Below are 26,973 nucleotides of genomic sequence, written 5' to 3'. Positions count from 1 at the left end.
TGCAGAGGATTGCAACCTCTAATTCCACTAGGTTCTTTGCTGCCACTCTAGAATGATCTCCTTTGCTTTCTTTGTTGAATTTATCAAATATTGTATTCCATTGTAATCTCAATGTTCTCTGAGTGAAAGAAATAATGAATAAGATGGTTTCTGCTGGAGGCCGAGTTGTCTATTACTGTATTCGAGTTCTTCTCTGTATCTACATGCTTTGGCTATAGTGTAGTATTGTTGCTGACTTGTTGTATTCTTTTTCTGCGTTGCTTCCCTATGAATGGTTTTGGCATCTAACCGTTGAGATCTGAACGGACCATTGCTTTCTTTTTCCGTTGTGCATGTCATTGATTATGGAACGGTAATTTTTGGTGACCGTTTTCACTTGGGTCGCGTGGGCAGTGTATTTTTCCCTTTATAAAAATGACTGCCCTGTTACTATTGCTCCACTTGCCTTTGCTGTAAAAAATTCCCCAATCTTAGCCGAAACCCTAGCTCCGTTGTGCCTTCGATCCCCTGCTATTTCTGTCCAAATCTTGTCTTTGCTTTTCTGAGATGGTGGCGAAGAACAATAGCAAGAATAAGAGCAAGTCTATCGATGAGGAGGCGGCACTCAAGGTGATCGAGAACACCGAATTTGTTGCGATGCGGAAAATGCAGAGGCAACTCCCCAAGCCGGCAACTTTAGAGGTGGAGTTGGATCTGCTTGTTGCTCATGGCCTTCTTCAGGAGAAATGTCTCTCTAATTTCTCTAGTCCTGGTGAGCACGATGTCCCTTCTCACACTTCGAATCAATCTATTCTTTTTGTTCCTTTCGTGCGGGCGGGGCTCTGTTATCCCCCGTCCAATTTCTTGCTTGAGTTTCTTGGATCCTATGGGATTCAAATCCATCATCTTACCCCTAATGGGGTTCTTTTTCTTTCTACCTTCATGCATTTTTGTGAGGTTTTCGTTGGAATTCCTCCAAATCTTCTTCTTTTTCATCATTTTTCCGTGTGCGTTTGTTAGACGGAAATAATACTCCTTTTCTTGGCTACTGCCTTATCCAATCCCGTCAGGGAGTTTCTTTCCCTTCTCCTACCCTTTCTGATTCTATCAGGAATTGGGCGGAGAAGTGGTTTTATATTTCAAAACCTGCTCTTTCCTTTTCTCATGATCTCTCTGTTCTTCCCGTTCCCCTCCCTATCTAGAAGGATAAAATCTCTTCTGCTGAGCATGCTGCTCTGAAGCCTGTGCTCGCTCGAGTTGTAGTGCTTAAATAGGCAAGCTTGACTAGCAATTGTATAGTTGCCAGTTTCTTGTGTCGCCGGGTGCAACCTCTTATGCAGAGGGTGCATTACGGCATTGAATATACTGGGCCCTCAGATTCTTCCCGACTTGTTCATGATGTCGAGTTGCCTGAGGAGGTCATTCTTGAACGCTTGGGGCGTATTCTGTGTGGGGTCTCTATAATGCCCGCTAGTGTTGAAGAGTACGATACTGCTCATCCTCCTCCTGAGGTAAGTGGTAATCTCCTCCGAGTTCTTTTTTGGGTTCTTGCACTTCGTATTCTGTTTTTGACTTCTTTCTTCTTCTCTTGCAGGGTTTTGGTCGGGCCTTTAGGCTCGAGGTGGCTGTTATCGTAGCTGGAGAGGCGGCTGCTGAAGAACTCGCCGAAGAAGGAGATGAAGATGATGATGCTGTTGCCGGTCCTATGGTAGTTGCTGCCACCGGGCCAGGTTCTTCTTCCGCCAGGTTGTCTACTGGCTTATTTGAAGGTCAACACTCCTATGTTGAGTATGTTCCTGATCCTCGGATTGCTCAATATATCTTGTTATCTAGGAAGTGGTGGACTGAGGCTGCTTCTAAGCAGTCGTTGCCCAAGAGGCGACGCTCAACTCGTTAATATCCTCCAACAGGTAATATTCTCGTAGGTGAGCTTGTGCTGAGCCTTTCCCGAGTTGTTTTCTTGGCTTTGTTTTGATTTGTCTCACTAATTGTTTTCTTGGCTTTGTTTTGATTTGTCTCACTAATCTGGGCTCTGTTTGTTGCTTTGATAGATGGTCACTATGTTATTGTTCATGAGGAGGAGTCTGATGATAACGTTCCCCTTACTCCTCACCCATAAGTTTTCTGCTATAAATTTCCTTGTGCTTGTCTTTTTGCTCATTTTCTAAATAACTGAATTGCTTTTTTCAATATAGTTGTAAACCGGCACCCTGTGCCCCTTCTGTGACAGTTGCATCTGCTTCTGTTCCGGAGGCCATCCCAATCCCTTCCTTTGAGGTGGTTGAGGATGATTTGTTTAATGTGCCACTCCCAAATCTTGGCTTCTCGAGGGTGGCAGGTAGCTTCAAGAAGGTTATCAAGTAAGCTCCGGCTTCTTTTCTCTTTGTCCTAATAATTTTTGCTTATGTCTTTGATTAATCCAGGTTCTTTTTCAAATGCAGGCCTTCAGAAGGTATTTCTTCATCTCTGTCTCTTGATGCTGGGGATAATTTGCAAGATTCTGCTGCTGGTCAGCTTCTTTTTTGTTTTGTGCTTTTGCCTTTTGTTTAGTCTCATTTTTGCTAAACAAATTCTCTTTTTTGTAGCTTCTCCTGCTCCTTCTCCTGTAGCACGAGTTGAGGAGGAGGCTAATGCTACTCTGGCGACTCCCCCCATGGGGCACCGGGTTGAAGAAAGCTTGAGTAGCCCATTTGTTGCCCCCTGGCTGCTGGCTTCGTCGTCCTTGTTGGACATCCTGGAGTCATCTGCTCGTAATGATCGAGTGGAGGAGCCCGTCGAGAACAACCCTTCCTCCACTGCTGCTGTTGGAACCGCTGATGCTGGTCAGCTTTCTTCTCCCTCATCGAGCACTCTTATGCTGACTCAAAGCGGGGAGGAAGTGGCTTAGTTCGGCCATGTTGAGCGGTTGGCTGAGGTGTTCTCTTTATGGGAGAACTTTTCGGGCGCATATGGCGCCAAACTCAAGGTATCCGAGTTCTTTTTGACTTTCGATATTGGTTTCTTCTGCTTCTATCTCACATATTTTTGCTTTGCAGTCTTTACTTCAAAATCAGGATGTCTTGTTCGGTCCTCATGAGGCGCAATTTACTGCCATTGCTGAGGCTAATTTAAAAAGAAAGGAAGATGAGCTGGCTCAGGCTAAAGTTGTCCTGACTTATGAGAAGGAGCAGCATGCTCTGACGGAGGCCGCCCTTAATGCCAAGGTGCTTGATGCTAAGAAGGCACGTGATACCGCTCAGGCTGAGAATTCTGACTTGAAGGAGAGGCTGGCTGGTAAGTTAATCTTTTGTTGATCGACTGCTTTCCCTTGGTTTTGCTCTTTTTTCTTTTCTGAGTTGTTGACTTGCTTTCTTTTAGCTCTTGCTCGTGAAAAAGAAAACTGGTTGAAAGATAGGGAGGTGATGACTGACACCCTCCGTACTTCACAAAATCAGGCTGAGTCTGTAAGTACCCTTGCTGATTTAAAACTGAAAGAAACCTAAGATATTCTTGCTCAAGCAAAATTGATACGATCTGGTGCTGATCGAGATCTTATTCAGGCCATAAAATCTGTTCGAGATCTACAGGCGAAGTTGAAGGCTACCCATGAGCAGTTTTAGGTTCTTTATGCTATAGTCGCTCCAATCATTGCTTCAGTCTATCGGTGAGAAGACCGAGATCTGGGCCTTGGAGGCATAATACCGTTGCTTTCTTCCTGGTTTTATGATTTTGTAAGGGGTGGCTTTCACCGATGCATCAACAATGTGGTTTCATATGTCCGGGTTGTTGCTCCTGATGCCCCTCTTGAGCGGATTACTAAAGCTTCTATAACGACTGAGTTTTCAAGACAGTGGGAGGAGGCCAAAGTAGAGCTTAGTGGTCTATCAGACCAAACCTTGGAATAGATGAATGTGCTTCCTGCTGTGCCTCCAGTTCCTTAGACATTTTGTGTAATAAACTTGTGGTTTCTTGTAATATATACTTGTTTCTGTGAATATGATCAGGCTTTGCCCTGCTTTTGAATTTGTCTTTGTCTGATATGAGCAGGCTTTGACCTGTCTTTCCTTGTGGCTTTTTCGTGCTTTGCCATAGCTTGTTTCTTCTTGGTGATGTAGTAGAGTTGACAGAGTTGATTATACTTTTCTTGGGGTAATCAACCAATTTGTACTGTAGATCTACGTCATTCTTGGGGCAGGGTAGTTCTGAGGGTAAGCTCCTGAGTTGTACTTGTTACTTGTGCCTGCTTCTAGGGCGAAGTGGTCGACCATACTGCTCTTGGAGTAAATGGCTGAGTTGTTGGAGTGCTTGTGCCACTCCTTTGGCGAAGTAGTCAATCGTACCGCTCTTGGGGTAGGTGACCGGGTTGTTTTAGTGCTTGTACCGCTCCTTGGGCGAAGTAGTCGATCGTACCGCTCTTGGGGTAGGTGACCGGGTTGTTGTAGTGCTTGTGCCGCTCCTTGGGCGAAGTAGTCGATCGTACCGCTCTTGGGGTAGGTGACCGAGTTGTGGGAGTGCTTGTGCCGCTCCTTGGGCGAAGTAGTCGATTGTACCGCTCTTGGGGTAGGTGACCGGGTTGTTGTAGTGCTTGTGCCGCTTCTTGGGCGAAGTAGTCGATCGTACCGCTCTTGGGGTAGGTGACCGGGTTGTTGTAGTGCTTGTGCCGCTCCTTGGGCAAAGTAGTCGATCGTACCGCTCTTGGGATAGGCGACCGAGTTGTTTTTGTAGATAGCGCCGCTTGTTGGTTCTAGTAAATGATCGTATCAACTCTTGGGGTAAGCGATCGGACCCGTATAGCACAACCGTTTCCGGGTTGGCTGTTTGTAGGGTAAGTAAGCAATCATACCAACTCTTGGGGTAAGCGATTGCGCCCGTTTAGCAACAACCATTTCTAGGTTGAGCTGTCTGTAGGGCTGCCCCTTTTTCCCCAACCTGATTACGGGTTGGTTCTGTCCGTTGGACAGGGCTATCAGTCGTACCATCTCTTTTTATGGTAGAGTGACAAATGCTAGCTTGGGTCTCCTTACCCAAGAAGCTATTTGGCCATTGGTCGTCAGTCAAACCATCTTCATATGGTTGAGTGACAAAATTGCCTATGTAGCGCAACTGTTTCTGGGTTGGCTGTTAACAGGGATGCCTCTTTTATCCCCAACCTGATTACGGGTTGGTTTGTCGGTTCGACAGGGCTTATATCTGAAGTCATTCTTCTTGAATAATTTCTGCTTTATTTCTCTTGAAGCTTGAGTACAATATGTTGTACTAATTGTAGAATCTTTTGAGTTGGCTGATATGCCAAGTATTCTTCACTGGTATTTCATCTAGAGTCATCAACTTGTATGTGCCAGGTCCTGTTGCGTTTTTCACGATGAAGGGTCCTTCCCATGGACTGAGTAGTTTGTGTCGTCCATCTTTCTTCTGGATTAGTCATAATACTGAGTCCCCTGGCTTTAGTGTTCGGGGCTGAGTACTTTTGTCATAATGTCTTCGTAGTCCTTGCTGATATCTTGCATTTTAGATTATTGCACTGTCTCTTATTTCTTCTATTGAATCAATTTCTAACCGCCTTGTTTCTTCGGCTTCGCCTTCTTCGTATTGTTCTATTCTTGGAGATAGCCATATCAAGTCGGCTGGTAGTACAGCTTCTGATCCGTAGACTAGAAAGAAAGGTGAGTAGCTGGTGGCTCTGCTAATCTAGGTTCTTAAACCCCATACTACTTTTGGTAGTTCATCGATCCATTTTCCACCATAGTCTTTCAAATCTTCATATAATCTTGGTTTTAAGCCTTGTAATATGAGTCCATTTGCTCTTTCAACTTGTCCATTGGCCTATGGGTGTGCTACTGATGCAAAGTCGATTTCTATCCCACAATCTTTTGCCTAGTATTGAAATTCTCTTGCTGTAAATGGTGAACCAAGATCCATGATTATTCTGTTGGGCATGTTGAACCTATGCATGATGTCTTGTATGAATTCCACTGCCTTTTCTACACTATATTTGACCAAAGGTTTATATTTAATCCACTTTGTAAATTTGTCGATTGCCACAAATATGTATTCGAAGCCTCCTTTTGCTTTTTTGAGTGGTCCTACTTGATCTAGCCCCCAGCATGAGAACGACCAAGCTGGTGGTATGCATATCAAATTATGAGCGGGCACATGTGATTGTCTGGCAAACATTTGGCAATTCTTGCATGTTTTGACGAGTTCTTCTGCATCTTTAAGAGCTGTTGGCCAATAGAACCCGGTTCTGAATGCTTTGCCGACCAGTGTCCTAGAGGCTGCATGATTTCCACAACATTCTGAGTGGATTTCATCCAAGATTTCCTTTTCTTTATCTGTTGGAACACATTTAAGCAGTACTCCAGATGATGCTTCTCTTTTGTATAGTTTGTCTCCCACCAGAACGTAGTTTTTGCCTCTTCGTATAACCCGGGTTGCTTCTACTTTGTCTTCAGGTAGTTTCTTCTCTTTGATAAAATCAATGTATGTTTGTCTCCAATCATTTAGTATGACCATGATCTATCTTGATTGGTCTGGTTCTTCTGCTTGATCTATTTCCATTGGATCTGTTGTCTCCTTCTCCTTTTCTGTGTTCCCGGGTTGTTTGATAGATGGGGCTGTGAGTTCTTCTACAAATATACCAGGTGGTACTTTTGCTCTATCTGATCCCAGTTTGGCTAGCACATCTACTGCAACGTTGGAATCCCTTAGTACATGATGGATTTCGAGCCCTTGGAAATTTTTCTCTAATTTTCTGACTTCTGCATAGTATGCATCCATATTATCTTTTGTACAATCCCAATCCTTGTTGACTTGATTGATTACTACAGCTGAATCATCGTAGACAAGTAGCCTTTTAATCCCAAGTGAGCTTGCAACTCTTAGACCATGTATTAATGCTTCATATTCTGCTTTATTATTAGTTGCCTGCCAAAGTATTTGTAGCACATACTTTAACTGTCTTCCTTCTGGTGATATGAATAGCACTCCTGCTCCGGCTCCTCCTAACTTTAGGGAACCGTCAAAATACATTTTCTAATGATCAAGTATTGGTTCGGGTTCTTTTTGACTGATTTCTGTCCATTCAGCAATGAAGTCGGATAATGCCTGAGATTTGATTGCTGTTCTTGGTTTGAAGTCTAGGTTGAGAGCACCGAGTTCTACTGCCCATTTTGATATCCGACCTATTGCATCTTTGTTGCGTAGAATGTGTTGAAGTGGAAAATTGGTTACCACTGTAATCTTGTGTTCATGGAAATAATGTCTCAGCTTTCTTGATGATATCAACACTGCATAAAGTAGTTTTCGCACATGTGGGTATCTCACTTTTGATTCTATTAGTACTTCACTTATGTAATAGACTGGTCTCTGCATTTTGTAAGCGTGTCCAGGTTCTTCTCTCTCAACCACAATTGTTGTGCTGACAACATTCTTGGTTGCTGTAATGTATAGCATCATGTCCTCTTTGCCTTTTGGTGGTGTCATTACTGGTGATGATGCCAGGTATTCTTTTAACTTTTGGAATGCATCTTCTGCCTCTTCTGTCCATTCAAAATTTCCTGCCTTTTTCAATAATTTGAAAAAGGTAGCCCTTTTTCTCCTAGTCAGGAGATGAATCTGTTGAGTGCTGCCATGCATCCTGTAAGCTTCTGTATGTCTTTTACTTTCTTTAGAGGTTTCATATCCATGATGGCTTTAACCTGCTTTGTACTTGCTTCAATTCCTCGGTTATTGACTAGAAATCCGAGTAGTTGTCCTAATGGGACCCCAAAAACACACTTTGTGGGGTTTAGCTTCCACTGCCATGCTTTTAGATTCTTGAAAGTCTCCTCGAGGTCTTCTATCAATGATCCAGGTTCTTTTGTCTTGATTACCACATCGTCAATGTATGCTTTTGTGTTCCTTCCGACTGGATTCCCCAAACAAGTTTGAATTGCTCTTTGATATGTTGCTCCTGCATTCTTTAGCCCAAAAGGCATTGATTTGTAGCAATATGCCCCAAATGGTGTAATGAACGATGTCTTGCTTTGGTCTTCTTCTCTTAGAGATATTTGATGATAGCCTGAATAGCAATCCAGAAAGGATAATAGAGCTGATCCTGCTGTTGAGTCGATGATGTGATCAATCCTTGGTGGAACATATGGATCTTTTGAGCAATGTTTGTTGAGATCTGTGTAGTCAATGCACATGCGTCATTCTTTTGAATTCTTCTTCTCAACTAGGACCGGGTTGGCAAGCCAATTCGGGTTGATTATTTCTCTGATGAATCCCGCTGCCATAAGCTTGGTGATCTCTTTTTTGATTGCTGCTTTTCTATCTAAAGCGAATCTTCGTAGCTTCTGCTTAACAGGTTTGGACCCTTTGTTCACATCAATTATGTGCTCAACCAACTTTCTTGGGACCCCTGGCATGTCGGCCAGCTTCCAAGCGAAGATATCTTTGTTGTCCCGAAGAAAGTTGGTGAGCGCGAGTTCCTATTTGGGATCGAGATTTGCACTGATGATTGCCGTCTTCTCCGGGTCACCAGTCAACAAGTCAATAGTCTTGGTAGCGGCTTCTTTTGGTGGTGCAAAGTTGCTTGGCTTCTTAGCCGGTATTTGAATCTCATCTGGGTTCATTTCGTTGGCTAGTATTGCAATCTCCTTTCCTTCCTTTATGTCTTGTAATCTTTCGGATATTTGTATTGCTTGTACGTCGCAATCATGTGCTTTCTTTAGATCTCCTTTCAATGATAATATGCCCTTTGTTGTTGGCATTTTGAGTAGTAGGTATGGATAGTGTGGCACTGCCATGTATTTTGTTAAAGCTGGTCTCCCAAGTATTGTGTGGTAGCATGATTCAAAGTCTGCAACTTCGAATTTGATGAATTTCGTCCTGTATTTGTCTGGTGTGCCAAAGGTGACTGGTAGGGTTATCTGTCCGAGTGGCATAGCTGCTCTGCTAGGTACTATTCCATAGAATGGTGTGCTTATTGGTGTCATTAGTCCTTCACCATCCAGATTCATCCTTCTGAGAGTATCTGCGAAAATTATGTTGAGCCCGGCTCCTCCGTCGATGAGTACTTTAGTTACTGCCACTCCTGTGATAGTTGGACCCAGTACCAATGGGTAGCATCCTGCGTTTGCTACACTGGTCCATTGGTCTTCTCTTGTGAAGTGAATGGGGTACTCTGACCAATCTAGATACCTTGGGGTGGCTGGTTCAGCTGCCATGATGGCTCTATGAGCTAATTTCTCTTGCCTTTTACTTCGTGTGTTAGGAACACCTAAGAATATTACTACTAATTGGCATTAGGGTTCTTGATAATCCCCTTCAACTTTCTTTTCCTCCTTCTTGGATTCTTCTTGCTTTTGCTCCGAGTTGTTTTGATTCTTGTTTTCTCTCTTCATGAATTGCCGCTGAAAAGTGCTGCATTCAACTAACTTGTGTCTAGTTCCTAGGTGTATGTGACATGGCATGTTCTCTATGTTTTCTGGTGCTCTTTCTCGGTAGTTGTTGCTCCGATAGTTGCTATTACTATTGTACCCGCTGTTGTTATTGTTGTAGTTGCCATTGTAATTGCCACCGTTGCTGTTGTCATTGTATCTTCTCTTGTTGTCTGTGGTTGCCACCATGTTGTCCTGTCTCGGCCTTTTGTCTTGTTGTCTGTAATCAGGTCTTCTATTTTCTAGGTTGTCACTAGCAAACCGATGCTAGGTTCTTTCTTCTGATGAAATCAGCTTTTCAACAACCCTCTTAAAATCTTCATTTGTTCTTGGGTTCTCATTGAAATAGTCTTTGTATTGCCAGTTTGCTAAGATTCCTTCCGCAAAGGCTTCTATCACTTCTCTGTTGATAATGTCGTGGACTTGAGCCCTGAATTCTCTGAATCTTCTATAGTATTCCCTTAGACTTTCTCCTCTCCTTTGCCTTACTCCTTTCAACTCGGCTGCGGTCATTGGATGGGTAATAATGCCTGCAAAGTTGTTGCAGAAAGCTTCTTGCAAGTCTTCCCAATATCTGATTGATCTTGACCTCAATTTGTCAAACCATTGTAGTGGCATTGCCTCAAGGGCCATTGGGAAAAATAGAGCCTTAATGTCGTCATCCCCTCTGGCTAACTCAATAGGTTGGGAATAAACTCTTAGCCATTGTCTTGGTTCTACTTTGCCATCGTACTTGGAATGATTTGCTGGTTTAAATTTGTGTGGTAACTTCAATGTTTGTAGTCTTCCTGTGAAACAAGGGAATCTATCGTATGGTTCCGTTCTTCCGTAGTCTGGCGATCTTGCCCTTCTGTAATAAGACCTATCTTCTTTTAACTCAGACTCTCCGTAGTCATCTTCTTTGTCAAATCTTCTTGATATTTCTTGGTAGTGTTGGCTCAATTCTGGTTTGCCTCTTTCTTGTTGCTTTAAGTAATGTTCCTGCCTTCCATTAACATCAGCACTCTCTACTGGTCCTAGCCTTTGAAAGCTTGATTTTTTGGGTGGTTGCTCTCCTTGTGGCTCCTGTGGAACTTCTTCGCCGGGTTGTTTTTCTCATCCCCCGACTTCTTTCTTCTGATCTTCCTTTGTTTTTCCGTTATTCATGAGGGTGTGCAACTCCTTTGTTAATTCTTCAATTCTTTCCCTTTTTGTATTTTTTGCGGCTTCTCTTTCTGCCTTCTTTCTGTTGTATTCCGTTAGTTCCGCCTTGTATTTATTCCAGATTTGCTTCCTTTGTTTAGCCCTGTTCCTCCTTCCAGCCTTCAATTTGTTTTTCTTTAGTCTTGCCAGTCTTTGCTCATCATTTTCGTTGCTGACACTTTTCTCATTTGGCGAGATGTTGCCTTCTGATTCGTCTGAAGATTTTATATCTGGTATCTGTGGTGGTTCCAAAGGTTGTTCTAACTGGTCCACCATGTATACAGTGTACTTTTTCCGAGCTCTTCTTGTACGATACTTCATCCTTCATTTGGTTGAGCTATCGGTAGTTTCTGAGCTAGATCCGAGTTCTTTTCCCTCTTGATAAGGTAGTTCTTCAATGTACGTGCTAGTCTGGGCTTTGCTTAAGGTGAAAGAACCCGGCCAATGCACCACACAGTCTTGTGGGGTAACTGTCATGATCATCCCTTCTTGTGCTCCCTCCAGGAGTATTTTTCTTGCTGAGTTCATCTTGTCTTGGGTAAAGTGTTGGTAGATTGATGCCGTGTTGTATAGTCCATACGTTCCTGAGTTCTTTTTGGAGTTGTACGGGTTGTATTCCTTCACGATTGTTGTTGCGTCTCTGAGTTCAATTAGGCTTGGCTCTTTTGCTGTGAAGATTGTCTTGGAGTCAGGTTGTATCTCTTTCTTAGATTCGGTTTCGTACCGCTTTCTTCTTCATTCTGAGTTGGATCCAAAGTTGGAAGTTTCGTCATCTTCTTGGCGAGTTCATATTCAACTTTGTCATCGAGTTCTTTTTCTTCTCAGAGACAGGTACGTAGCTTGCCGTTGCCGTCAGCCTCACAGATCCAGGATCCAAAGACGAAGGTTGTTCCCACCAGAAAAGCCATCTTGAGGTCGAGGTCTGCCGAGCTCTCAAGAAAAAATTCGTCGAAAGCCCCTACCTGGCGCACCAGCTGTCGATATTTTACCACCGATAGCCTACCACGGGGGTACCCGGGACAGTTGTTCGGGCTTCGGTGAATAGTGGAACTTGGCAGTTACGCAAAGAGACTCACGATTTATACTGGTTCAGGCCCTCGACTTGGTCGAGTAATAACCTTACGTCCAGTTCGGCGTTAGCCTATTTGCGTCGTATTGCTTTGAGTATTGGGTATGTTTCGTCCTTTACAAGGGATATCCTCACCAGCCCTTTATAGTCTAGGTGCTGAGAGGAGTTGTTTGTGTTCTACTCGGATACAAGGTCAGAGTCCTAAGCTATGCTTCGGGCGCCTTTCCTTGTATAGTCTGAATTGGAGTTTTGGTCTTTCATGTTGCTTTGCTCCATGCTCTTCTTGGCGATTGGGCTATGGGCCTTGTTACCAAGGCCCACTTCCCTATAGTACGGTCTATGGGGGGCCCATAGGGTTCCCCATCGACAAACAGTGGGGGCAAACTGCATGCGAGAGAGATGAGCTTCATAACCAGCTTATGAACCTCACCATAGAGAGAGATGAGGCAGCACACGAGTTGGACCGTGTGACCCGTCATAGAGATGCAGCCCTAGAGTTGGTAGAAGAAAGATGTCAGGGCTAGATCATGTCTAACCACAATGCTTTTCAAAGGGAGCATGAGCTCCAAGAGCAGCTTGAAGAGCTTCAGGTTGAGCACCATCAACTGAACAACCGTCTATTTCCTATTCCTCATCCCATACCAAGGTATCCTAATGTGGGTGGACCTCAAGTGATTGAGACCAATGAAGAAGAAGAGGACGTGCAGATGGATGTCAATGCAGCTGAACTTGCAAATGAAGAAGAAGAGGAAGATCCTGAAGAAGTCCAGGGCATCTCCGATATGGACAACGATCACTTCGATGAGTAGCTAGTTAGCAAGTCTCACTAGTTTAAGCTTTTGCAGTCATTGGTGTAATGGACTTAGTACTATGACTGATGTTGGATGTACCTTTTAATTCGAACTTGGCATGTAATGTACCTTAATCCGCTCCCTTCAGGATGCTTATCTTGTTGGTTAAGTTTAAAACTTGTCATGTTGGAATGCACTGCGTATGGCGCTAGTAATCTAATTGATGATGTGGTGATTGGAGAATGAATTATTACCTCTGTTTATTGTATGAATTTTACATTATCTCCAGTAAATTTAGTTTGGCGTAATTACATTGTTCCTCTCCAATGTGCTAACATCACCAATAATTGCTGGTTGCACATTATTGCAGATGCCTCACACTCATTCCACTGGTGCGGCTGGTGATGATGATGATCTTCCACCGCCACCACCACCCACACCAACGGAATTGATGGTAATTCTTGCGGAAGGACAGCGCACTATGGCTGAGGCTCTCCGCACGATTGCAAATCGTGATGGTCGTGGTGCACGCCAAGGACCGGAACCAAATCAGTATAGCGACTTCAAAGATTTCCTTGATACTAAACCATCGATCTTCAAGGAGGCTAATGAGCCCCTCCAAGCTGATGAGTGGTTGAACACTCTTGAGCAGAAATTCCATCTGCTTCATTTGATAGAAGTGCTGAAGACCGAATATGCTTCTCACCAACTGCATAGGCCAGCTGGTATTTGGTGGAGTCATCATCGGTCCACTATGCCCACTAATGCCTAAATCACTTGGGATCAGTTCAAGTCTACTTTCAGGGAAAATTATATTCCTCCTGGTCTCATGGCAATCAAGCATACAGAGTTCATGAAGCTGACCCAGGGGAACAAGAGCTTAAATGAATACCTGTAGGCTTTCAATAACCTTGCAAGGTATGCTACTGAGTTTGTTGACACTGATGCCAAGAAGATCGCTAGTTTCAAGTGAGGACTTAGCCCCAAATTGATGAAGACCATGGGAAATTGCAAGTGTGCTCATTTTAATGAGTTTGTGAGTGATGCTTTATCTCAAGAGAACAACAATGCTGTATATGCTGCTTCGAAGAATCGTAAGAGGGCCTACGAGGCGGGTGTCTCACAATCCAAGGCTCTAGTCACACAAAGGGCTCCATTCTGTCCTCCGGCATTAGCTACTAAGTTCCGCCCACCGCAGAAGAAGAATCCAGGCAGGACTGGATTTCGCAAGGCTTTTATAGTTGCTCTTCCCAAGGGCACTACTAGTCAAGGCAGTTCCAAGGCTCCTCCAAGCAACATGCCATGCTAGAACTGCAACAAGATAGGTCACTGGGCAAGGGAGTGTCCTTACCCTAAGAAGAATAACTACCAAGGTGGCCGTCAGGGGCAGGTGAACCACACTAATATTGCTGATATTCTGTCAGGAGAGATAGTAACGATTGGTAAGTTTCTGGTTGATCAACACCCTGTGGTTGTACTATTTGATTCGGGTGTTTCGTATTCTTTTATTAGTCCCGCATTTGCATCCAAGTTTAAGCAGAAAACATACACTGTTGAGGGTGAGGGTTATTGTATTAGGGCTGCCAGTGGTACTATCCCAACCAAGCTTGTAGTTGAGGACGTGCAACTTGTGATAGAGGGGCGAAGTTATCAGGTTGATCTGGTAGTTTTACCGAGGCTGGGTATCGATGTGATATTGGGAATGAACTGGATGAGCAATCATGGAGTGCTTATTGATACATTGACTAGAGTAGCCATGCTCAGAGATCCTTGTAATCAGGAAGGTTTTCTAGTACAGCTACCCAGGGACATCAATCTTTCTTGTGCGGCTAATGCGGTGCAAGCAAAGGTTATGGTAGATATCCCTATCGTGTGTGATTTTTCGGATGTTTTTCCCGATGATTTGCCCAGATTGCCCCTGGATCGGGACGTGGAGTTCAAGATAGAGTTGCTACCTGGTACAACGCCCATCTCTAGAAGGCCTTATAGAATGCCTCCCAATGAACTAGCCGAACTTAAGACCCAGTTGAATGAACTTCTAAAGAAAGGCCTTATCCGTCCTAGTTCGTCTCCGTGGGGGTGCCCAGCTATCTTTGTGAAGAAGAAGGATCAATCACTACGCATGTGTGTAGATTATAGGCCTTTGAATACAGTCACAATCAAGAATAAGTACCCTCTGCCACGCATAGATATCTTATTTGATCAGTTGTCTAAAGCAAAAGTCTTTTCCAAGATTGATTTGAGATCTAGTTATCATCAAATCAAAATTTGGCCTGAGGATGTTCCAAAAACTGCATTCTCTACAAGATATGGTCTGTATGAGTATCTTGTTATGTCTTTTGGATTGACCAATGCCCCCACACACTTCATGTATTTGATGAATTTGGTGTTTATGCCCGAGTTGGACAAATTTGTGGTGGTATTTATAGATGATATCTTGATCTATTCTAAGAATGAAGAAGATCATGTTGAACATTTGCGAGTGGTTCTCACTAGATTGCGTGAACACAAGCTTTATGCAAAGTTTAGCAAGTGTGAATTCTGGCTTCATGAGGTACCTTTTCTCGGACATGTGTTGTCCGATGGTGGAATTATGGTGGATCCCACCAAGGTGCAAGAAGTGTTGGACTGGAAGGCTCCAATCTCGGTGCACGAGGTTCAGAGTTTTCTGGGGTTGGCTAGCTATTATCATCGCTTCATCCCGGATTTCTCTAAAATAGCCAAGCCTATGACTCGGTTGCTGCAAAAAGACATGAGGTTTGTTTGGACTTCCGAGTGTGATGCGGCTTTTCACACTCTATGAACCCTTCTAACTTCAGCTCTGGTTTTGGCATAACCGGATATTGAGAAACCTTTTGATGTGTTTTGCGATGCATCAGGCATAGGTTTAGGAGGTGTTCTTATGTAGGAGGGTAGAGTCATTGCTTATACCTCTTGCCAACTTTGGAAGCATGAGGTGAACTATCCAACGCATGACTTAGAACTCGTTGTAGTTGTTCATGCTTTGAAGGCCTGGAGACATTATTTGCTTGGCAATGTGTGTAATATCTACACTGATCATAAAAGTCTTAAGTACATCTTCACTTAACCAGAGTTGAATATGCGTTAGAGAAGATGGCTCGAGTTGATCAAGGATTATAACCTTCAAGTGCACTATCATCCTGGCAAGGCAAACGTCGTTGCGGATGCCTTGAGCAGGAAATCTCATTGCCACTCTTTGATTGAAAGTGACCTCCATTTGTCAAAACTCCTACATCCTGCAGTCCTTTATAACATCACTGTCAGTTGTACTCTATAGAGTCGAATTATCGAGTTACAGAAGACAGATTCAGGTGTGTTCCACATCAAGCACAAGATGAAAGAGCAAGAAACCAAGCATTTTTGGGTAGATGAGAATGATGTGTTATGGTTCAAGGATAGATTAGTGGTTCTAAAAGATAGAGAGCTTAGAAATCAAATCCTATCCAAAGCACATTCCTTGAAATTATCTATTCATCCTGGTAGTAGCAAAATGTATCATGATTTGAAGCCTCACTTTTGGTGGACCAAGATGAAGAAAGAGATAGCCGCTTATGTGGCTAGGTGTGACACTTGTTGTCGAGTTAAAGCTGTGCACATGAAAGCTGGATTGCTTCAGCACTCTCTATTCCAGGTTGGAAATGGGAGGAGATAAGTATGGATTTTATTGTTGGACTTCCTACTACTCAGTGGAATTTTAACTCCATTTGGGTGATTGTAGACCGTCTGACCAAGTCTGCACACTTCATTTCGGTCCGCATAGATTTCCGTTCAACTGACTATGCAGAGTTGTACTTTAATCAGATAGTCCAACTTCATGGGATACCTCGCACTATTGTCTCTGATAGAGGACCATAGTTCACTGCTCGCTTTTGGGAGCACTTACACGGATTGTTGGGAACTAAGTTAGTAAGAAGCTCTGCCTATCATTCGCAAACCAATGGGCAAACTGAGCGAGTGAATCAAATCTTAGAAGATATGTTGAGAGCATGTGTCATCTCGGCTAAGGGTTCATGGGAAAAGTGGTTGCCCCTAGCTGAATTCTTTTACAATAATAGTTATCAAGAGAGTATCAAGATGGCACCGTTTGAAGCTTTGTACGGCCGAAAGTGTAGAACCCTGATGAATTGGGTTGAAACCGGTGAAAGGAGATATTATGGAATTGATTTTGTTCAAGAAGCTGAAGAACAAGTCCGTACTATCCAAACCCATATGGCTATCGCTCAAGCTAGGTAGAAAAGTTATGCTGATCGTCGTAGAAAACCTATTGAGTTCGAAGTTGGAGACTTCATTTATCTAAAAGTCTCACCCAAGAAGAGTGTCCAACGCTTTGGTGTGAAGCGAAAGCTTGCGCTGAGATATGTCAGTCCATTTGAAATCATTGGACAGAGTGGTAAGGTAGCATACAAGATCCAATTACCTCCTGAGATGAGTGCTATCTTCAATGTCTTTCACGTATCCCAATTGAAGAAATGTCTTCGCATCCCTGAAGAGAGAGTTCCACTAGGGGATATCGAGTTAAAATCTGATTTGACTTTTGAAGAAAAACCAGTCCGAGTAATTGACACTCAGGAGCGAGTGACTCAGAGTCGGGTGGTCAAGTTTTACAAGGTCATGTGGAGTAATCAGGGTAGTGAACACGATGCAACGTGGGAAAGAGAAGATTATTTGAGGGATGGTTATAAGGAATTCTATCAATAATGGTACGCTTGTCAAATTTTGGGATGAGATTTTTATAAGGGGGGAGGGCTATAACACCCAGGTGTTTGGCTTCCATATTTGCACTTGCATTTCATAAACATGAGCATCATTCATCCATTCATGAGCTTAGATTGTATGAAACATGCTTCTGAAACCTTGCAACATATTGTTATATTCCATGTGTGTTTGTTTTAGAAAGTGAAGAGGGTGCAACCCTCAAGTGCAACATGTGCAACACACTTTAGTGAAACATGGTTAGCTAGTACAATGCCACAAACCCATGAAACACATGAAACATGGTTTTGAAACAGAAGTAACAAAGTCACTTATTCTTCCTTGTTTCAATACATGTGATGCTTGATTTTGGTGTGACCAATGTGTGGTGTGGCTAATTATCCTCTTAAGCAACTTAGTTATACTTAGAATGTCATTAGGAACAATGTTCATGTTGATCATTTTGCCTAATTAAGTTTCCAAGTCATGGTTTGACTAGTGTTGACCTCTATAGCTCCTTTGTTTGACTATTTAAAAAGTATAGCTTAGAGTATTTGCATGTCTGAGCAACCTAAAGCAAAGTTGTAGCAAATTTTATAAGGAACAAACTTTGTTTAGAAGCCAAGTCATGAAAATGTGCAGAACTTCCTCAAATAAGGCCCACAAGTCAGTTTTGAGGTTCATTTGGAGACTCTAAAATATTCTAAGTCATTAAATCAAGTTTTAGTTTTCTGTACCCAACTTGTTAGCCTTGTAGCTCCCTAACCAAGCCGAATCAGCTCAAGCTCCAATTGGCAAAGTTGTAGCCCTTGTGTTGATCTCCAACTTTGTCAACTACACCATGAGCTAGATCATCACAGTTTGGAAGTTGTGGATCGTGGAAATGGCACTGTCAGTCGGCACCTTTGGTAACTGAATCAAAAAATTCAGACCTGCTACAGTGTCGACCGGCCGCAGGCCTCTGCCACCGCGTGGCCGCCACGCGCCGTGGCCACCCTGGCACCACTGCCCGGTGTCCTCCGCTTGAAGTCGCGTCCTTCTACCCTCCCAGCTCGCTCTCATTCACTCTCCTTCACCTCCTCTGCTCACAGCAGCAGCAGCAGCAGTAGCAGTGCCGGCTCCGCCGTCGCCATTGACGGCGCAAGCTCGAGCCTCGTCGCCCAAGTGCCACCGCGTTAGCTCCTCTGTGATCCCACCATCGCGCCGCGTCCACAATTGCTCACTAGCTATGCTCGGTAAGCCGTTTCGCCACGCGCAGCCTCGTCGGTGTTCCACCGCCGCGGCCCGTCACCGTGGCCACCCCATCCCCAACCACCCCTTGCCTCGCTAGCGTGCGCGTTAGCTCCGCCGTAGCATGTAGTAGCTCATCGTAGCAGTGGGTCGAGCTACTGTGGCCAGCTCCGACATCACACCGTCGAGCCGAACCACCGCACCGCAATGGCCGCCGCTGTTGTCTTGATCGCCGGCAATAGGTCCATCCATGTAGCTTGATAGGTTTGAGAGGTCGAGGCGGTCACGCTGGTGCCGTCATCGTCGCCGAAGACGTCACCGTCGGCGAGCTCCGTCGGTCCCCGTCGAGCTAACCGCCGTGCTCTGCTTTCGTCTCACTACCATGTGGGCCCAGCTGACATGTGGACCCCGCCTGACAGTGACTGTGTATTCAAAAGTTAGCTCATTTATTCCAGATTTGATTGTTGTTTTGTAAAAATTATATCTCCTGTTTTATAAATCCAAATTGGGTGGTTCCAATTTTGTTAGGATCATAGTGAAGTGTAGTATTTAGGAAAAATATAACATGAACACTGGTAGTGGAAGTTTTGGATGAATTAAATTGAAACTTGAAATGTGTTTTTAAATGCATGCAAAGTTGTTTAAATTATATCTTGAGTTCCTGTGCTCCAAAAATTATGAAATTTTTTTGGTGAGCTCTTATTGATGATTATAAGCTCTGATAAAAATTTGAGAGTCATTACATGCATGATTTTTGAGTTATAGATTTTCCTTTTACCATTGAATGATCCTTGTGTGAATTTTAGTAATTTATCTATGAATCCAATGACCATAAAATTTATTGGAGGATGTCCTAGTACCTTGAGGATGCTAGGAAAAATATAAAATCTATTGCTTGACACTTTTCACTAGGGTTTCCTAATTATGTCATTGTAAGCCTTTATGCCTTGTCATTTTTGTGTAGAATGTTATACTTGCTCAAATGATGTGAAATTTTTACTGTAGTCTACTTGGAGCATGTAGTACCTACTGTAATTTTTATAGATTAAATGGTGCAGTTTTCATATATGTTTATCATTCCTCTTAATTAAATAAATAAATTAAGAAAGGCATTAAAAGAAATGAATTGGGAGTGAACACTTTACTTTCTGGTGTTCTTGTGATATGTGTGATAAGTGAGTAAAGTTAGTTTTGCCCAATTATTTGTTTATAACATAAGTTAATAAATATTTCCTTGCATTATGTCTTTCTGGACAGTTCTCGGGACTCTACAAAGTTCCCCATGATATTTTGGTTTGCTAGGAAAGTGATGAATACAAAAGTTGTAGATAAATTATGTATCAAGCTCCTATCAAAATGTGGTGGCATTTGGCCCAGTAGCTTAGGAGCTACAGTCGTTCAAAGTTAGATTACAGTTTTGCTTGCTCTCTGTCTTGTTTGGACCTGATTATGTAGTTTTGTAAAGTCGACCTGATAAAGGTTCGAATCATGCCTTGAGGTTTCAAAATGAATTGTAGGCAATTTCATAAGCTTTCCAAATTGTCATGTTTCCTATCATTTCGATTTGTAGATCTCTGGTTATGATCAGTTTACTATACCGCTATATAAGTTCTTATTTTGCTGAAATACGAATGATTGTGTGTGTGCTCAGTTGCGATGTTCTTATTGATTGTTTAGGTGCTAGCCTAACTTGAGAACATGCTTAGGTGCAGGTGCTAGGTCCTTAACTGAAGACGAGCAATTGTACATTAGGTTGTATAAACTTGGTAAGTTAAAGTGATTTGAATAGAGCATAAGTCGGAAAATGCGGACTACAGTAAGCATGTGTATTCCCCGAGCATTCCTAACTTCATTCATGTGCATCCATGATATTTATCTTGCGCATACATACAATAGGTGTGCCGGAGGGAGTGACGCTTCTAGAGTTCGAGGGAGGGAGCCAAGAGGAGGAGCCCGAGGTGCAGACAATCGACGAAGCAGCCGCCGAGGAGGAATTGCCCGAGTGCCCTGACCACCGTCCTTCCTCTTTCCTGAAAAGCAAGCCCCGAAGCATATTAAGTCTCCCATATTTTTACAAATATCTTGAGTATCTCTTATTGTTGATGATGCATTAAGTATAGGAATTGGTTGGAACTAATTGTTGCATTATATATCTATCCTTGTCCAGGTATCGCACTTGAATCCTATTTAAGTTCAGGAACGGGTTAAATGCTTAGCCATGCTTAGTGCGGTAGAAGTCAGGTGATTTCCTGTCACCTACGAGCTTTAGGATGAGGTGGATCACGGTTGGCTATATTTGCTATCGTGGAAAAGAACCATGTTAATAATAAATTAAGACCGGGCGAAGTCTTGTGTAGGTTTGGACATAGTGACTCCGTCTGTGTCGCTTAAGGACCGATACGCTGTACGTCCTCATGTCATGTTGAACGTAGCCTAACACTTAGCTGGCCAAATAACTCGTTTCGGCCGCGAAGCCTAGTAGCTCGACTTAGGCCAGGAACGCGAGCAGTGGCGCGCATTCTGGAGGTAGTAAGGATGTGCGGAGAACCATTGGCATAAGTCCAAGGCGAGTTAGAGTCCCGAGCAACCTCGACAGAGTGGTTCTCTGAGAATGTCGATCTGTTCGGACTCGTGACTCCTGAATTGTGCCAAATATGACTTGATTGCGACCCTGACGGGGAAAGCAGGGTTTGTGTTTAGGAATACCCCTCCAGCTGGATAGGAATTGATTCGAATCGCCGTCTCTCCTGGATAGTGAGAACTTGACTGAGCAGCGGCAACGTAGATTCAATTAATTTAACGATATGGTTAAATGGATGATGATGATAATGTTGCCACGATTTATACCTACTATGGTTATTAACGTTTGTATCTTAATCAAATGATTGCTTAGTACAGGTGCTAATATAGATGATAGGTTAATAGCTAAAAGTCACTGCTAGTTCAGATTAAAAGTTGATCATTATTACTTATGCTTTTCCGCAAAAAGAAAGTGTCAGCCAGATCCACTAAATTAAGCTATGCATGATCCTTGGCGTCTTTTGTTTTGGTTTTCGACGGGTAAGTCTAGCTGAGTACATTCTCGTACTCAGGGTTTATTCTCTCTTGTTGCAGATGACCTTCTATATCAGGGCTTCTGTAAGTATTGTCTCCACCCGGTGGGTGACGAAGACTAGATCATGGGCATGATCTCTGTTTTTTTATCCGAATGCTTTTGTGGGTTGTGATCAGTAAACTGTTACTTGTATTTGAACTCGGATGTGTAAGTTAAACTATTTGCTTCCGCTACTTTACAAGACTTGTTTTGTAATAACGATGACTCTGAGGTGTTGTAACCTATTTGCAAACCGTCTGTAAAATGTTGTAACGTGTGATGTGTTATGTTGAATTACTGTGATCTTGGTTGTATGCAAGTTGGTTTGAAATCCTTCGTAGTTTTAGTTGACTACCGGGTTTATATGGGCTCAAGTGTGAGAATTTGATCGTTTCGGCGACTGTTTTTGTACTTGTGCTCTTATAAATTGGTCGGTTCTGTGACAGCTTGCGTCGGAACTTCCAGCTATCGGAAGTTTTGGCCCAAACAGTCGGAACTTCCAACTGTCACTGATATTTGACTTTGAGTTTACGGAGAAATTTTTAGATACGCCTATTCACCCCCTCTAGGCATTGTTTAGATCCTTTCAAGCTTTAGATATATGATTTTCTATAATTAATTCATAGATGTAGTTTCTATGGTCTAATTATGGTAAATTTTTTATGCTAAGCTAATTATTATATGCTTGAACTGTAGTAAAAATTGTATACATCTATAACTAAGTTATACATGATCCATTGAGTATAAAATTTTTACTATAGTGTAAGCATACAATAATTAGCCCACCATAAAAAATTTCACCACTATTGGACCATAGAAACTACAGCTATGAATTAATTACAGAAAAACATAGATCTAAAACTACAGCAAAAAATTGTACTAAAGCATACCATATTATATGTTCACCGTGTAGATCTACTCATGTGGAGTCCAACAAAATTGGATTTTTTTATTTTATGATTTTTTGGTGATTTACTATGATTTTTCATATATTCAGCCGAAAGAAAAAAAAAGGAAAAGACAAAATTGTCTTTGAAACCCGCTTATAACCGGTCAGGGAGGTAAAACAAACGGTTTTAAAAGTTCAAGGAACCAGTTTTAGAGTTTAGGGAGAAAAAAACAAACTTTCGCAAAAGTTGAGGGAGGTAACGTGAACTTTTTCCTTTTTTGAAAGAAAAATGTCTGATTTACCTCCATCAGCTATCGCGGTCCTCTTATTTTCCTCCCTAACTTACAAAAACCAGTTTTTTCACCTCACTTAACTTTTAAAATCATTTATTTTTTAACTTGGGTGGTTGTACTGATGTGGTGCCCCATTAGAAGGGTAAATCAGACAAGTTAAAAGTTCAGGAAGGTGTAAATGTGACTAGAATTTTTAAAAAATATATATTCAACAATTCATAAAAAATCATTTTAAAAATCTATACAAATATTTTGCATGAAAAATAATGCAATTAAAAATCCAAAATCTAGAACGTCGTCGGGACATTATTTGAGCTATCTTTAGAAGACATTATTTGGTTGTAAGCACAAACTGAATTAGTATGCCTAACTTTTCGAGCGGGAAAGAGGGTTTGAATGGATGTTGGGGAGGGAGAGTGACAACGGATTTGAGAGAGCTTGCCCCGCCCACAATCCGCCTCCACCATTGGTGAAGGCTCCCTCTAAACCCATGCGCCCACCAGAGATGTCCTAACTGAGCTAACCCCAAAACCCTGGCATCCCTAAATCCTACTTCCTCCATTTCAAATTATAAGGTGTTTTGGTTTTTCTAGATTCATAACTTTTACTATGCATCTAGATATATGTTATGTCTAGATACATAGCAAATACTATGAATTTAAAAATATCAAAACGTCTTATAATTTGGAACAGAGGAAGTACGAACCTGGAAGATGAGTTGGAGGGAGAGTTTGGATCTACAGGTGAGAGGGGAAAGAGAGAGGTTAAGTCCACGGCACAACGGGGTCTATCCAAGTAGAGGTGTGGACAGAGGCAAGCCAAGTGGCAGCCACGCCACAAGGTTTCCACCCTTGGAGAAGGTTTCACCTATTGTAAAACATATTTTTGCTAGCATTCGATAATGATAGAATTATGCACCCGCAACTCCACCAAGTTGATCCAAGTTCTGTTTGGTGTCGATAATGACTGAAAAAATAGTGGTCCATGAAAATCACTGGATCCTAATCGTACGGTAACAAGTTGACAATCCAATTTATACAGCATCACAGCACAGCAACCTGAATTAAGGCTGAGGTACATCAAGTTCATGTACAATGGACGTGATTGTCAAATTCTAGAAGAAAAGTGCATTACTGATTACAAATGTATAACATATATGGACGTGACAAATCAAGCCTCCATTTACATAATGGATGTTGTAAAAGCTAAATGTTCAAGAATAACATAGAACAAAGAGGTTCAAGTTATAACACAACAGAATATTACAGATAAACTCAGAATAATCCAGTTGCCAAGTGACTGAAACTACAACACTAGAAGTGGCACACAATTGTCAGCTCTGAAATATTACGCGGGCTGAAAAAGTGAAAATGTTTATAGTCGAAGTCAGGAAAAAAAAGTATCCAAGCAGCACTATTGTTGCAAAAGTTAATTAAACCCAAGATGTAAGAAGAGCCCAAAGGACAAATCATGCTACTTCACCGATATTTGTAAATACCTCAGCAGTTGAAGACGATCATAGTAACATCATGGACTCGAAACTTTTCGCTACTAATAAAGCCAGATCCAGAACCACTTAACAAAGAAGGTAACAAACAGAAGAAACAAAGCAAAGGTAATACAACACCCAATGCTTGTCATGAAGCCCATTATGCTATAGGAGCATATATGAACTCTCTTGGCTTTATTGAAAAAAAAAAAGTTATATTCAGCATGGGGCCGTGGGCAATATTGATATGCTATTGGTTTCAGATCAGATATGATGCCATTTGCACATGAAGAGTATCCTTAAACTTCAGAAGACTCATTGTTAAACTGGATAGCACATACTGCCAGAAGCTCAGAACAGTGGAAATTAACCTTCCTGGAGGCTGGAGTTCATGGTATACAGCCAAAAAAAAACTAATTTCAATTAGTAGCTGAAGTAGAACAATACAAGCTGAAGCAGCTGCTATCAGGATGACACTTTTGCTCTTAACATCAACAGCTGCAATCAGGCAGGCATATCATCCTCTTCCAAATACCAAATTGGCATGGATTATTCATTCATTTGATTAATAAAGCACATAACATAATCAGGCAGGCATATCATCCTCTTCCAAATACCAACCCTGAGAACCACCATACTGCAATCATCCTTATTTCTTACCAGGAGAAGTATCGATAGTAACTTCGGTCAACCTCTACCCTGAGAACCACCATGTATATGAGCTACAAGGCAACAATCTGAATCCGAAACCCAACAGAGCAAGAAGCAACTGTGCTGTTTCTATGGCTGCTGCTTGGGGTCACGGTAGCCAGCATCCACCAGGACCTTCTCCTTCTTGGCGAGCTCAATGTCGTGATCAACCATCATCTCCACGAGCTGCTGGAACCCAACCTTGGGCTTCCATTTGAGCACCCTCCTGGCCTTGGTGGAGTCCCCCTTGAGGCTGTCGACCTCTGCAGGCCGGAAGTACTTCTTGTCAATGACCACATGATCCTTCCAGTTGAGCCCAGCGTAGCCGAAGGCAGCCTGCAAGAACTCCTCGACGGTGTGGGATTCCTCAGTGGCGACGACATAATCGGCTGGCTGATCCTGCTGCAGCATGAGCCACATTGCCTCGACGTAGTCCCCCGCGAATCCCCAGTCCCTGGCCGCCGAGAGGTTGCCGAGGAAGACCTTGGTCTGCAGGCCGACCTTGATGCGGCCGACGGCGCGCGTGATCTTGCGCGTGACGAAGTTCTCGCCGCGGCGCGGGGACTCATGGTTGAAGAGCACGCCGTTGCAGGCGAAGATGCCGTAGGCCTCGCGGTAGTTGACGGTGTACCAGTGCGCGGCGACCTTGGCGGCGGCGTAGGGGGAGCGCGGGTGGAAGGGCGTGTCCTCGCTCTGCGGCGGCGGCGTGGAGCCGAACATCTCCGAGGAGCCCGCCTGGTAGTAGCGGATGGGCTTGCGCGACAGGCGGACGGCCTCGAGGAGGCGGAGCGCCCCCGTGGCGGTGACGTCGGCGGTGTAGTCGGGGACCTCGAAGGAGACGGCGACGTGCGACTGCGCGGCGAGGTTGTAGACCTCGTCGGGGGAGATGGCGTCGAGCGCGCGGCGGAGGGAGGAGGAGTCGGAGAGGTCGGCGTAGTGGAGCCGCATCGGGGGCCGTGGCGACGACGGCACCGCGTGCGGGTCGTGGTAGATGTGGTCCAGCCGCTGCGTGTTGAAGTTGGAGGAGCGGCGGATGAGGCCGTGCACCTCGTACCCCTTGGAGAGAAGCAGCTCCGTCAGGTAGCTCCCGTCCTGCCCCGTGATGCCCGTGATCAGCGCCACCTTCCGCGCCGGCGCGAGGGACCGCGGCACCGGGGCGGTCTCGCCGTCGCCCGCGGCAGTGGCAGTGGCGGCCGCGCCGTTGGAATGAGCCATTTGGGAAGCGAGGAAGAGGATTTGCCTCGGCTCAGCGGTCAGATCTGCGGGGGAGAGGGGAAGAAAAGCAGGGGAGGCAGGGAGTATTTGTAGGGCCCGCCTGCAGAGCCGATGCACCGGGGTCTGGTCCAGTCAAGTGTGCGTGTATATACTTGCCAAATGAGCAAAGAAAAAATTATTGTTTTCCTTTTCCGGACTTTGTGAACAAAAATATCGGTGGCTGTATATTGCACGTCTCCACTCCATCCTTTGGCTCCATGAATGTAGGCATTTTAACACCACAATATTGTGTATACTAATAATAAAGTGCTAAGATTTTTTGAACTAAAGATACGTTTGAAACACAGGAATTTCACAGAGATCGTACATGAATTTTATAGGAATCAATTCAATATTACAGGCAAAAACTATGAATAGGGAAAAATTTTCCATGTTCGAAGCAGGTCCTAACTATTGTGCTAAGAGCATCTCCATCAAATCTCTTATATTGCATCTCCCATAAATTATTTAAAAGAGTACCTTAAAATTGCTTTGGGGGTATAAGAGGGCACGCTGTTGTAGCAGATTAGATGTCTTGTATGGATTGTCTCCTTTATTTATGATGAGAAAAGTGTATTTTTTTAAAAGACCTCTTAAAAATTATAGATATGTGAGATGACATAGGACTAGGAGATATGTTGCAGCGCCTCTATCTTCTAAATGCTACCTTTTTAGGTACAGGAGATTGATAGCATATCCAGTGGAGATGCTCTAAGATGTGATATATGATTCGATAAGTTGAGGACTTCTTTGAAATGCAGGTTATCATTATAATATAGGAATTTTATAAAATCAATTTAATTTTATAAAAAAGAATATGGGATTTAAGGAAAAATACATGATGCACTTACGAGTGTCACATGTTTAAAGCATCTCCAAGTCTTTTTTAAACTTACTCT

At 43.2% G+C, this 26,973-nt stretch overlaps 1 protein-coding gene across 1 annotated transcript; it reads right to left on the bottom strand.

Moving 5' to 3' along the window:
- Window positions 1-24,478: 24,478 nt before the first annotated feature.
- Window positions 24,479-26,110, bottom strand: LOC136527068 (GDP-mannose 4,6 dehydratase 1-like). The gene has a single exon (XM_066519688.1). It carries the CDS (start codon window positions 26,033-26,035, stop codon window positions 24,911-24,913), a length of 1,125 nt encoding a protein of 374 aa, XP_066375785.1. The 5' UTR covers window positions 26,036-26,110; the 3' UTR covers window positions 24,479-24,910.
- Window positions 26,111-26,973: the final 863 nt, after the last annotated feature.

The sequence above is a fragment of the Miscanthus floridulus genome, chromosome 19 (genome assembly GCF_019320115.1).
Source record: "Miscanthus floridulus cultivar M001 chromosome 19, ASM1932011v1, whole genome shotgun sequence".
In the NCBI taxonomy this organism is placed as follows: Eukaryota; Viridiplantae; Streptophyta; class Magnoliopsida; order Poales; family Poaceae; genus Miscanthus; species Miscanthus floridulus.
Note: the sequence above shows the minus strand (reverse complement) of the source record. Positions and strands in the feature narration are given on the sequence as shown.